This window comes from Camellia sinensis, chromosome 11, assembly GCF_055761805.1.
Source record: "Camellia sinensis isolate YWXY chromosome 11, ASM5576180v1, whole genome shotgun sequence".
Lineage (NCBI taxonomy): Eukaryota > Viridiplantae > Streptophyta > Magnoliopsida > Ericales > Theaceae > Camellia > Camellia sinensis.
In genome coordinates this window covers 80700214-80714977 of record NC_138971.1, presented here as the reverse complement: position 1 = coordinate 80714977, position 14764 = coordinate 80700214, and the positions used below count along the sequence as shown (strand labels likewise).

Here is a 14764-nt window from a genome sequence, read left to right as displayed (position 1 = left end):
ACAAGCAAACGCCGAGCGCAGAGAGGGTGCGCATTCCGCAGACCGGATAGAAGGGCTTCGTATTCGGCTTCGTTATTTGATGCTTCGAAGCCAAGCTTGACAGCCTGCTCAATTACTGCGCCGTCTGGAGACATGATTACAACTCCAGCGCCGCTGCCCCTTTGGTCAGACGATCCATCACAGCATAATTGCCAAATATCCCCAACATAAATTCTTCAGTTAGGCTTTGGTCGAACTTCAGCCATTGGTCGAACTTTGTCAGGTTTGAGGTTGGCAAGCTCGCCGGTGAATTCGGCAACAAAGTCGGCCAACACCTGCCCCTTGATTGCGATTTTAGGTAAAAACTGAATGTCGTATTGGCCGAGTTCAAGAGCCCATTTTGAAGCATGTTCTGATGCTTCTGCACTCCGTAGTACTAATCGGTGGAGATAATCTGTTAGCACCCCAATGCTATGTCCCTGGAAGTACTGCATCAGTTTTCTTGCCGCCATGACTAGGGCTAAGATGAGTTTTTCCAGCAGAAGGTAGCGTGTTTCGGTGTCAACCATTGCCTTGCTCACATAATACACTGGTCGTTGCTCCCCATCCTCCTCTTTTAACAGTACGACGCTGACGACCCTATCAGAAATTGCCAGATATAGAATGAGCGGGTCACCAACAGCGGGTTTTGTCAAGAGAGGTACTGAGCAGAGGTAGGTCTTGAGTCTGCTGAAAGTTGTTTTGCATTCGGCGGACCATTCAAAAGCCTTACCCTGCTGTAGTGTTTGAAAGAATTGTCGGCAGCAATCTGTAGGCTGGCTGATGAACCTGTTGAGTGCAGCAGCCATCCCCATCAAATTTTGGACTTCATTTACTGAACGGGGGGAGCCGAGTTCCAAGATTACTGTGACTTGCCTCGGGTTGGCTTCGATTCTCGGTGAATGACGATGTAACCTAGGAATGTGCCAGAGCCGATTCCGAACGCACACTTGGAAGCGTTCAGTTTCATTCTGTATTTGCGTAAGATGCTGAATGTCTTTTCTAGATCGGCTATGTGATTCTGTTCTTCTTTGGACTTGACCACCATATTTTTGATGTATACTTTCATAGTGTGGCCGAGTTACTCTTTGAACATGGCGGTGACCAGTCTTTGGTAGGTTGCCCCTGCATTCTTCAGCCCAAAAGGCATAACTTTGTTGCAGTAGGTTCCTCTTGGGGTGAGGAATGCAGTTTTGTCCTGGTCATCTGGATGCATGGCGACTTGATGGTAGCCTCTGTAAGCATCGAGAAAGCTCATGCGTTGATGGCGTGCCGTCGTATCAACAAGCTGGTCGATTCTGGGTAGAGGAAAACAGTCTTTGGGGCAAGCTTTGTTCAGATCCGTGAAATCGACGAACACTCACCAAGTCCCACTTTTCTTCTTCACCATCACTGTATTGGAGACCCACGTAGGGTAAGTGACTTCTCTAATTGCCCCGGCGTCAAGCAGTCTGTCTACCTCCTCAACAACGGCGGCAATGTGCTCCGCGGCTGACCGTCGGCCTTTCTGAATGATCGGCTTACATTTTGGATCAACATTCAGATGGTCCTGTGAAACTGATGGGTCTATTCCTGGCATTTCATACAGAGTCCACGCAAAGACGTCGAGGTTGTTGAGTAAGAAAGAGATCAGCTGCTGCCTGTCGGCCAGATTCAGAGAAGCGCCGATCATGAAGAACTTTTCTGGGCTTTCGTCGATGTCAACTCGGTCTAAACCTTCCGTGGCCTTCTCATTTGGATGCCGCCCAACGTCATCAAGGATCTCCCAATTCGGCAGCTCAATGGAGTTTACTTGCAGTTCCTTTGGCATTTTGGCGGCAAGGAGATAACATGCTTGTGTCGATTTCTGAGAGCCGCGAATTTGCTCAATGTCGTGTTCTGTTGGGAAACGTAGCAGTTGATGATAGGTGCTTGGGACGGCTTGCAAGGTATGCAACCACGATCGCCCCATGATGAGATTGTACGGCGATGGCAACCTGACGACCAAGAATTCCACATGCACTGTTCTGGAACCTGCTCGAACGGGTAAGTTGATCTTTCCCAATGGGTACTCTGGATTGGCAGTGAAGCCGAATAGTGGGTAAGGAGCCAGAGTCAGGTCTGACTCGTTGAATCTGAGTTTGATGAAGGTTTTATAATACATAACCTCTGAAGTACTGCCCTAGTCGATAAGAATGCGTTCGACGGTGAACCGGTTTACGCGTAGCTCAACAACCAATGGATCGATGTGAGAGAGTGTTAAGCCGATCAAATCAGAGTTGTCAAAGGTGATACTTGGTGTTTCTCAGAGCCGCTTTGCTGGCGTGAGTTGCTGTTAGGGGCCAGGGTGTGATTGGATCGCATGCACGGCTGGGGCTGCTAGCAGGCTGTATATCATGTGGACAGTGTCAAGTGGAAATGCATCCTTCGTAAGGGCAGGTGTTTTGATCGCACTCCTCCGGATGCATTGTTGGAGACGTTCGTCCTTTGCCAACTTCTCAAGATGATCTGTTGAGGCATAGCAGCCGCCATTTTCTTGCTGTCGGGCTCAAGATCGTCGATCATCTGCTCTCGGGGGTCGCTCAGAAGCCTGGCGCACTGTTTGTTTGGATTTTGCCATTTCCGAGGCCAGATTACGATGAAGTCGTTCGTTCTCAGCGATGATGTTGTCGAACCTCTGTTTGGTTTGCATAACTTATGCCATCGTCGCTTGTGTGGTCTTTTGCGTTGGGTTTGAAGATGAGCAGAGGTCCAAGGCAAGTCTACCTGCAATGGTTTTTAGTCGAAGCGAGTTTGCTGGAGTGAGGTCATCTCTCTGCGTGGTCTCGTCAGTGGCTATCAGAGGATCTTCAGTCACGCCTGCCATGGATGTATTTGAGTATTCCCACAGATGGCACCAATTGTGGAGAAGTGGTTTGGAAATACTCTTCAGATCCTGGAAGACCCTAGTGATCCTCAGCTAGTCACCTGAAAAGATACAAATACTCCGGTCGGGGGTGCCGGAATTAGCACTCCAACGGACAAGTCATTTCAGACACTCAGGATAGCTTGTTTACTAAGTTAAGTGAAGTGATTCTTACATACCTTTCTAAATCTGTGGTACTTGTATTTATACTTGTTTTTTGGGCCTCGGGGCCTGAGCCTACTTTCATCCCATTCCCCTTTTATTTATTCGGAGCTACTGATCTCCGGCTATTTGGCCTTCCTAATGTATTCGGCATCCTAGTCACGCAATATGGAGACGAATAATATCTGATTTCTAGGGTACGCACCTTCTGACTCTTCTATTTATTTGGCCCCCACAGAAACTGTTAGTTTCATTGGCTTAAGAGGCCAGGTTTCACTCAAACTAATCTTTTTTAGCCTTAAATAAAGAGAATTTACGGAATAATCGTAGCTTAACGATACTATTTTAATCTAAGCAACCCATTTCGTGTTTTCTAAATCACCTATGTGTTCAATTCTCAACTTCAAAAGGATGAATTTGAATTCCCTGTAAGTTTCATCCTATTTACCTTTCCTTTCTCTAACCATGTCTTCTAGTTCTTAGGAAGACAGTTTCTTTCTAACTCTCTCTGTCCATCTCTCTCTTTTTTCTTGGAACTAATTAGCTTAGGCAACGAATAGTTTCATTAGCTTAAATGTCCAAGTTTAACTCAAACTAATCTTGCTTATCCTCCAAAAAAGAGATTTTTTTCAGTAATTGTACAATGACCATATTAGTTTAACTTAAGCATCTCATTTAAAGTTTTCTAAATCACCTAAGTGTTCAATTCTCAAGTCCAAGAGGATGACTTTGAATTCCCTTTCATTTTCATCCTAATTTTCGTTCTTTTTTCTAACTTTCTCTTCTACCACTCAAGAAGAAACTTTCTCTCTAACTCTCTCCGTCCTTCTCTAACCTTCTCTCTTTTGTTCTAGCAACCAACTAGCTTAGGCAACTATTCGTTTCAATAGCTTAAGTGGCCAAGTTTAACTCAAACTAATCTTTCTTAGCCTCCAAGAAAGAGAACATATGGTGTAATTGTAGCTTAACAATATTACTTTTACTCAAGCAACTCATTTCATGTTTTCTATATCACCTAAGTCTTCAATTCTAATGTCCAAAAGGTTGAATTTGAATTCCCTATAATATTCATCATATTTTCCTTTCTTTTCTCTAACTTTCTCTTCATGTTCCCAGGAAGAAAGTTCCCCTCCGACACTCTCCGTTCTTTTCCATCCTTCTCCCTATTTTTTTTTTCTAGGAACTAATTAGCTTAGGCAACAAACTATTTCATTATTGTAAGTGGCCAAGTTTAACTCAAACTAATCTTGCTAAGCCTCCAAGAAAGACATTTTACTTAGTAATTGTACCATAACGATATTAGTTTAACTTAAGCATCTCATTGAAAGTTTTCAAAATCATCCAAGTGTTCAATTCTAAAGTCCAATAGGATGAATTTGAATTCCATTTAATTTTCATCCTACTTCCCTTTCGTTTTTCTAACGTTCTCTTCTACCACTCCAGACGAAAGTTTTTCTTTAAGTCTCTCCGTCCTTCTCCAACCTTCTCTCTTTTGTTCTAGGAACTAATTAGCATAGGCAACTATTAGTATCATTTGCTTAAGTGGCCAAGTTTAGCTCAAACTAATCTTTCCAAGCCTCCAAGAAAGAGAATATACGGAGTAATGGTAGCTTACCGATATTACTTTTACTTAAGAAACTCATTTAATGTTTTATAAATTACCTAAGTGCTTAATTCTCAAGTCCAAAAATTTGAATTTGAATTCGCATTAATTTTCATCATATTTCCCCCTCTTTTGCCAAACTTAATCGTCCACCAGAAAGGAAGAAAGATTTTCTCTAACTCTCTCCGTCCTTGTAGAACCTTCTCTCCTTCATTGTATGAACTAATTAGCTTAGGCAACTATTACTTTCATTAGCTTAAGAGGCTAGGTTTCACTCAAACTAATCTTTCTTAGCCTCCAATAAAGAGAATTTATGGAATAATCGTAGCTTAATGATAATAGTTTAACCTTAGCAACCGATTCCTTGTTTTCTAAATCACCTGAGTGTTCAATTCTCAATTCCAAATGGATGAATTGGAATTCCCTGTAAGTTTCATCCTATTTACCATTCCTTTGTCCAACTATCTCTTCTAGTTCTCAGGAAGACAGTTTCTTTCTAACTCTCTCCGCTCTTCTCTCTTTTTTGCTACGAACTAATTAGTTTAGGCAACGAACAGTTTTCTTAGCTTAAGTGTCAAAATTTAACTCAAACAAATCTTGCTTATCTTCCAAAAACGAGATTTTACTTAGTAATTGTACAATAACCATTTTACTTTAACTTAAGCATCTCATTTAAAGTTTTCTAAATCACCTAAGTGTTCAATTCTCAAGTCCAAGAGGATGAATTTGAATTCCCTTTCATTTGCATCCTAATTTCCATTCTCTTTTCTAACTTTCTCTTCTACCACTCAAGAAGAAAGTTTCTCTCTAACTCTCTCCGTCCTTCTCCAACCTTCACTCTTTTGTTCTAGGAACTAATTAGCCTAGGCAACTATTTGTTTCAATAGGTTAAGCGGCCAAGTTTAACTGAAACTAATCTTTCTTAGCCACCAAGAAGGAGAATATATGGAGTAATTGTAGCTTAACGATATTGCTTTTACTTAAGCCACTCATTCAATGTTTTCTATATCACCTAAGTGTTCAATTCTATTGTCCAAAAGGTTGAATTTGAAATCCCTTTAATTTTCATCCTATTTTCCTTTCTTTTCTCTAACTTTCTCTTCTAGTTCCCAGGAAAAAGTTTCCCTCTAACACTCTCTATCCTTTTCCATCCTTCTCCCTTTTTTCTTTTAGGAACTAATTAGCTTAGGCAACAAACAGTTTCATTAGCATAAGTGGCCAAGTTTAACTCAAACTATCTTGCTTAGCCTCCAAAAAGAGATTTTACTTAGTAATTGTACCATAACGATATTAGTTTAACTTAAGCATCTCTGTTAAAGTTTTCTAAATCATCTAAGTGTTCAATTCTCAAGTCCAACAGGATGAATTTGAATTTCATTTAATTTTCATCCTAATTCCGTTTCGTTTCCCTAACTTTCTCGTCTACCGCTCAAGATGAAAGTTTTTCAGTAACTCTCTCCGTCCTTCTCCAACCTTCTCTCTTTTGTTCAAGGAACTAATTAGCATAGGCAACTATTACTATCATTTGCTTAAGTGGCCAAGTTTAGGTCAAACTAATCTTTCTTAGCCTCCAAGAAAGAAAATATACGGAGTAATGGCAGCTTAACGATATTACTTTTAGTTAAGCAACTCATTTAATGTTTTCCAAATTACCAAGTGCTCAATTCTCAAGTCCAAAAAGTTGAATTTGAATTCGCATTAATTTTCATCCTATTTCCGTTTCTTTTGCCAAACTTTCTCTTCCACCACCAAGGAACAAAGATTTTCTCTAAGTCTCTCCGTCCATGTAGAACCTTCTCTCCTTTATTGTAGGAACTAATTAGCTTAGGCAACTATTAGTTTCATTGGCTTAAGAGGCCAGGTCAATAAAGAGAATTTACGGAATAATCATACCTTAACGATACTAGTTTAACCTAATCAACCCATTTCATGTTTTCCAAATCACATAAGTGTTCAATTCTCAATTCCAAAAGGATGAATTTGAATTCCCTGTAAGTTTCATCTCATTTACCTTTCGTTTCTCTAACTATCTCTTCTAGTTCTCAAGAAGATAGTCTCTCTAACTCTCTCCGTCCTTCTTTCTTTTTTTCTAGGAACTAATTAGCTTAGGCAACGAACAGTTTCATTAGCTTAAGTGGCCAAGTTTAACTGAAATTAATCTTGCTTATCCTCCAAAAAAGGGATTTTTTTTTTGGGTGAGTAAAAAATAAAAAAAAATTAAAAAAAATTAAAAGAAAAGAAAAGAAAAAGGGATTTTACTTTGTAATTGTACAATAACCATATTAGTTTAACTTTAGCATCTCATTTAAAGTTTTCTAAATCACCTAAGTGTTCAATTCTCACGTCTAAGAAGATGAATTTGAATTCCCTTTGATTTTCATCCTAATTTCCGTTCTTTTTACTAACTTTCTCTTCTACCACTCAAGAAGAAAGTTTCTCTCTAACTCTCTCCGTCCTTCTCCAACATTCTCTTTTTTGTTCTAGGAACTAATTAGCTTCATTTCAATTGCTTAAGTGGCCAAGTTTAACTCAAACTAATCTTTCTTAGCCTCCAAGAAAGAGAATATATGGAGTAATTGTAGCTTAACAATATTGCTTTTACTTAAGCAACTCATTTAATGTTTTCTAAATGACCTAAGGGTTCAATTCTGATATCCAAAAGGTTGAATTTGAATTCCCTATAATTTTCATCCTATTTTCCTTTCTTTTCTCTAACTTTCTCTTCTAGTTCCCAGGAAGAAAGTTTCCCTCCAACACTCTCCGTCATTTTCCATCCTTCCCCCTTTTCTTTTTTTTCTAGGAACTAATTAGCTTAGGCAACAAACAGTTTCATTAGCATATGTGGCCAAGTTTAACTCAAACTAATCTTGCTTAGCCTCCAAGAAAGAGATTTTATTTAGTAATTGTACCATAACGATATTAGTTTAAACTGAATCTGTCACGCCCCAAACCCGTCCCTAGAAGTTTGGGCATGACCACTTCAAAAACAGACACTTAACCTGTTATATATATATATATATATATATGGGGCCTGAACGGAAGCACTAAATATCAAAATTTGACAATGGAAACAAACTCCATCAAGCTACTACTATCATGCCAGGATCACAAACTTTTAACAGAAAAATAAAATCTAAAACCTACACCTGAACATCGGTTATATAGATACATATATACAGACCCAGCCCTATCATTGGGTATATACAAAAACATGAAAGCTCTATACATCAATCTTAGATAGACATTCAAAAAGCAAGCCAACATCTTATCAGTTTAACAAAATCAATGGTTGTGTATAGTGCCTGGACACACGAAGGTTGACAAAAGAAAGTGGCGTCATGGCTAGAACTGACCACCTGATTGGTGACCTACAGAAACAAACAAAACAGAGAGTGAGCCGGGCTCAGTGAATAGTAATACATAAATAAAACGATGCTTAACTTGAAACATAACACATAGCAATGCATATAAAGATGTAAAGTTCACATAGTTAGTCTGATTCTGTGCTAAGTACAAAACGGCTTTAGGTTCAATCTTGCAACATAAACATGGTGGTTATAAGCCCTTGAAACATGGTGGCACAAGGCCCTTGAAGCATGTGGCATTAAAGCCCTTGAAACATGTGGGATAAAAGCCCTTGAAGCATCTGGCATGAAAGCCCTTGAAGCATATGGCATAAAAGCCCTTGAAACATGTGGCATGAAAGCCCTTGAAACATATGGCATAAAAGCCCTTGAACATAGTTTGGTGTTAAGCCCTTGAACATAGTTTGGCATTAAGCCCTTGAAACATGCATGTATGAACCCAAGAGGTGTCTCACACGGATTCTAGAGGTGACTCACATTGTAGCAGTTAGGTCCGTGTAGCACTTTGTTTCATTTCATAACAACTTATATAGATGGCCATAAGCCTCATAACTTTCATGGAATGGCTTTCAGCCTCATAATTTTCACATATGTATGGACTCAAGAGGTGGCTCATACAGATTCTAGAGGTAACTCGCACTGCAGCACTTAATTCCGTATAGCACTTTGCTCCATAGCAAAAATTAGTAGGTTTTCCAGCCCAAACCGTACATATCATGTCATCTTATAAACGGAATCAAATCATACATATTTTTTTTATACTTAAATCATAAGCAGAAATCAAAAGTCATATTCGTAACATACTTGAATTTGTAACATACATGAACTTGTACCATGCGTAAACTTATAACATACTTGAACTTGTACCATACTTAAACTTAGAACATACGTAAACTTGTAACATACCTATACTAGTAACATGCTTAAATCTGTAACATACATAAACTTGTAACGTACATAAACTTGTAACTTAATTACTTAAACCACGGTATTATTACCCCCGAGTAAGGGCCGTGTGTTACCGATGTCATGAATACTTTACATTTACTGTCAACTATTCATTAAGTCAAAACGTAACATATCAGAACATAGAGCATGCTTAGCAAGGACAGAACAGTTTACATTCTAACGTGGGTTACATAATGATGTTAAACCTTTGTTTTCATATCATAGATTCTAAACGACCTCGAGTCCATACGTAACACAACAAAATAATCTTGGACTCATATAGGTATCATTATTAATGGATGAACATAAGCTCCATTTGTTCTTAAGAAGTACATAATACACTGCTAAATAACAGAGGTTTAATACTTGTTATTGACAGAACAAAAGGGTTCCAAAGTCATACCGACGTACGTAAATCTTTCCATATTCATAGAAATTCATATTGATTTCCACTTGTCATAAACGTTGATAACACTTACAAAGAACAAAGTGTTAGTGACAATAATTATCAACGATAAATAAGATGTACATTTTTGTACTACTACTCACAGCGTTCAGGTGCTTGATCTGCCCCTGTAGCTGACCCTACACAATTCACGTAATTCAAACATAATTCATCATAGTACAACACCATTCAATTCACTATGAGTCAACACAACATAATCCAACAAAGTCAATATCACTTAGTTCATCAACACCATTTGTAATTTAACATAATTCAAAATAAATCCTTGAATTCCATTTCAACATTCCAAAACCGAGTTCATATCATCCATATCATTAATAGATTATTTCCTCAATTTTCCCTTCACATTACAGCATGAATTACAATGTTCATAACATAGTTCATTCGCAAATTTTAAACATAATTTTCATACATTTCCAAATTCCAATTAAACTTGAACACATATAATTCAATACCTCAATTTCATTACTCTACTTTCAATTTGGGCCAATTCATTGGTTATCATCATTAATCAACCTAGGGTTTCAAGAAAATATTGAAATTTCAAGAAAAATTCAAACTTATTAACCCATTACTTTTTATTCCAGTTTTCCCAATAATTATACATCTAGGATTCGCCATCCATCATTTTAACCCACCAATTTAACTTCCAACATCTCCAATTCTAAACCCCCAATTCTCATAATAAACACTACACTAGATGTTCAAAAAAAAATTCGGGTTTTACATTTATATACTCCAAAGTATCACAAATCTATCTATCAATGAAAGCATGAAGGAGAACTAGGACCCTACCTCAAGAAACAAGCAAAGGGACGAAGCTTTAATGAGAATCCTTCGCAAATCCAAGTTCCAATCGGTTAAAAATGTTGATCCTTTCTTGTTCTCCATCCTTGATGCAAGAACCATGGTGGATTGTTGATCAAAGTAGAGGAAATCAAGGTTTTGGGGGCTAGGGTTTCGGACCTAGAAGGAGAGAAAGGACGAAGGAGATGAAAAATGCCAAGAATGATCCAGAAATGCGATTTAAACTTGCTCAATTCGGGTCCCCCACTCGAGCGTCGATTCCCACGCTCGAGCGTACCTGCTTTCAGCACAGATTCCAAAACTTTGAACAGGCGTAACTCTCTCATCCGGACTCCGTTTTAGGTAATTCTTGTGGTCAAATTGAAGCCCAGGAGATAAGCTTCCCAATGGTTCTAACCTCACATCGAAATTCAAAGTGTGAAAAAAGAAAAAGGCAAATGAATGACGGCTGATCGTAGATTAACTATCCGAATTATATTCGTTGGTCCACTCTTACTTTACCATCATACCACCACCTCAAACAATACCCCAAAATAAGGTAAGAAAAATCCAAATACACTATTAAGAATGTCAAAAATGAGCCCACGCTCGAGCGGAGGGAAAAAAAATTTAAAGCCGATACAATAAAGGTCGCCATAACTCAGCAGATAATTCTTTAATTCCGATAGATATAGTTGAATTAAAATACATTAACCCCTAATTAAATAAGGATGACTTTTGGGGTCATTAAAGAAGCATCTCATTTAAAGTTTTCTATCAGTTTTATTGGCTTAAGGGGCCTGGTTTCACTCAAACTAATCTTTCTTAGCCTCCAAGAAAGAGAATTTACGGAATAATCGTTGTTTAACGATTCTAGTTTAACCTAAGCAACCCATTTCATGTTTTCTAAATCACCTATGTGTTCAATTTTCAATTCCAAAAGGATGAATTTGAATTCCCTGTAAGTTTTATCCTATTCACCTTTCTTTTCTCTATCTCTTTTGGTTCTCAGGAGGATAGTTTCTCTCTGACTCTCTCCGTCCTTCTCTCTTTTTTTCTAGGAAGTAATTAGCTTAGGCAACAAACAGTTTCATTAGCTTAAGTGGCCAAGTTTAACTCAAATTTTTTTTTTTGGGTGAATAAGAAATAAAATCAAAGAAAAGATTTACCAGAATACAAGGGGCATACCCCAGGCCGTACCTCATAAAAAAAAAGAGGCAAAAGCCTCGGCCAAAAAATAACCGAAACCCAGCCCACAACAACAAAAGCTAAAACAACACAAAACTAACAAAATAGACAGATCAGTCCTAAAACTTCATCACTGACTGATAGAAACTAAGGCGAACCAAGTCAGAGATTGTACAAAAACCATGTCCTGCAAAGGATAGGGGTCTGGTACAGCATGATCACACAACAGCTAAAAACTATGTCCTGCATTTTGCACACAGCAACACAGATTGTACAAAAACCATGTCCTTCATTTTGCACACAGCAACACTTTATAGCTATTGGAAGAGTAGCATAACAGATTCAGCAGATCTCTTTTCCCCGAGGTCATATCCAGCAGCACCATTAAAATAAAGAGAAAATAAGACCAAACCAAGAACTTCCTACACAACTCGTAGGAGTAGGCGCCTTTACCATTAACTAGGAGAGTAAAACCATCAAAGAGTTTTATATACAAACAAAAATTAAGACAACTGATAAAAACACACATATAGCTTGACAAGGCGCTGGAAGCAGCCATCCCCAAGGTACATGTCCAAACAGTTTGATGCCTTCTAGAAGGGCGCAAAATGCAGCCACCGCCACTCCACCATACCATGATCAGATATACCTACCCAATATAGAGTAATAGATGAGTGTCGGGACTGTATAGACAATCATAGAGAAGCAAAAAAGCATACACTCAATTTGGGACCTCCCATCACTCAACCCACATTTTAAGAAATCTTTCCACTCAATCTAGTGTCTCACTTCACTTGACCCACTACTCACATCCTCACACAGAACCCACAGAGAGAATGAGTACGTGATAGCTTCCTTAACCTGCATAAAAAAATATATAATATATAATAATGATTAGAACTTCATATATGTGCAATCTCACTTCCCTCAACCCACATTTGATATACAGAATATCTAGGCTCACATCACTCAACCCACCACAAGACCGATCCGAACTTGCTAATGGATAGGAAACCATCATTGAATGGAATTGATTAGTTCACATGCCAACCTGCAAAAGAACACCCAGATTAAATAAACACTCACTTTCTGCTTACCCTCACTCAACCCTCAATATGGGTGATCTCACACCACTCAAACTCCTTCCAGCAACATACAGCTGAGATAGCTTCATGATCTTAGGTGGAAGATTCCATTGCCTTAGAAACCAGCTATCACCTGCAAATTTTGTCACATTTTCCCTAGAAAGAACTCTGCCTCTAACCATTTGGATAATAGAGTTAGTAACAATCTCTTCAAGTTTGGATACCTTACGAAAGATTCTACTATTTCTCTCCTTCCAAATATGGTACGCAGTGCAAAGGGAGGACAATTTCATGATTACAGATTGCAAGGTTTCGCCTTTTAGTGTCTTGGTAGCATAATCAACAGTCTCCACCCAAGACAAATTAGGACAGCTAGTGTTACACTTAGTCTGGACAGCAGCCCAAATCCTAGAAGAATAAGCACACCTAAAAAAGAGATGGGTGTGGTTCTACTCAGGAGCTTGACAGAAATGGCAACTAGGATTAGGAACAAGACCAAACATTTGTAATCTATCACCAGTATTCAGCCTCTCATTAATGGCCAACCACACAACAAAACTAACCCTAGGAATTAATGGAGGTCCCCAGATCAGTTTAGACCAAGGAACCTTGGGACCCTTATGCCTCCAATAGTCCCAAGTAGAATGAATAGAGAACACACCATCAGCATTCAAGCTCTAGAAGGGAGTATCCAGAGAGTTGGAGGGATTGAGGGTAGGAGGAGTAGAGGAAATCCATTCATTTATTTCCCAAGTATTAGGGATCGGCCACTTCCAAGAGCCATTAGAAATAATGGAACTGACTTTGGAACTATCAGGAAAGTTAGTATCATACAAGATCCTCTGCCCATACCTATGCCAAAGAGAGCCAAGAGGGTGCCAGTTATCAAACCAAAGAAACACATTTTCCCCATTACCAATTTTGAATTTGATAAGAGGGAAAATTAAATTCCTAAGAGATAGAAGTTTCCTCCAAACCCAAGCAGGATCACTAGGCATTTTAGTACCCCAGAAACTCTTACCTTTGAGCAAGTAAGACTTAACTCATTGACACCACATAGAACACTCCCCACCGGAAAACAGAAACTAGACATGTTTGGCTATAGCAGCCTTGTTCCAAACCTCAATATCCTTAAAGCCAAGACCACCTTCATTCTTATGTTTACATATATTCTTCCAAGCAATCTTAGCACTATGCTTCTTCAACTCAGTCCCAGACCACAGAAAAGATCTAAGAAGACTTTCAATGTCACGAATAACCTTCTTAGGAAGAATAAAAAGCGAGGACCAATAGGCTTGCATCGAAAAAAGAGTTGAGCTCTACCATCATAAGATAGAAGTTTATTAGTCCAACTTTTAATCCTATTAGTTATTCTATCAATCAGAATTTGGCAATCAGATGCCTTAAGCTTAGTTGTGATCAAAGGCACACCTAGATGCTTCGCAGGGAGTGAGCCCTCAGTAAAATTAGCAATATGAAGAATGGCTTCTTTAACCTCCATACTACAACCCGAGAAGGAAATGTTACTCTTGCTAGGACTAGGTGTGAGGCCCGACAAACTCCTAAACTCCTCCAAACCCTGCATAATGAGGATGATAGTATGAGGATCCCCTTTACTGAAGATCATCAGATCATCAGCAAAGCACAGATTGACGATTTTGGTTTTCTCACATCTCCAATGAAACTTGAACAAAGGGCTACTAGCCTTTTCAGCCAGAATTCTGGCTAAGATCTCCATAGCCAACACAAACAAGTAGGGGGACATAAGATCCCCCTACCTAAGCCCTCTAGCCCCTTTGAAGTACCTACAAAGGCTGCCATCAATAAAGATGGAGAAAGAATGACTAGTCACACAAGCCTTTATCCAAGTTATCATACAAGGAGGAAAAGCCATCGCAGTGAGAATATCAAGAATAAATTCCCACCTCACATTATCATAAGCTTTCATAATGTCAACTTTCATAACATACTTCGGGGTTTTAGAATTCCTATGACAGCCTCTCAAAATCTCTTGGGATAAAAAGATATTGTCAGAGATTCTTCTGCCTTGGACAAAGGCAGATTACACTGGGTCTATAAGATCAGGGAGCACCATCTTAACTCTGTTAGCCATGATCTTAGCAATGCATTTATAAATGGTGTTACAACATGAGTGGGTCTGTAATCACCAACTTTCATGGGATTAGGAATTTTAGGAATAAGGGCTATGATGGTACTATTGATTTCCGTAAAAAGCTTACCAAAATCAATAAACGATTT

General features: G+C 38.8%; 1 protein-coding gene across 1 annotated transcript; it reads right to left on the bottom strand.

The window, feature by feature from the left end:
- Positions 1-13590: 13590 nt before the first annotated feature.
- On the bottom strand, positions 13591-14243 carry LOC114266354 (uncharacterized). The gene is made up of 2 exons (XM_028207235.2): positions 13908-14243; positions 13591-13824 (listed from the first exon to the last, which is right to left on the bottom strand). Exons 1-2 carry the CDS (start codon positions 14241-14243, stop codon positions 13591-13593), a joined length of 570 nt encoding a protein of 189 aa, XP_028063036.2.
- Positions 14244-14764: the final 521 nt, after the last annotated feature.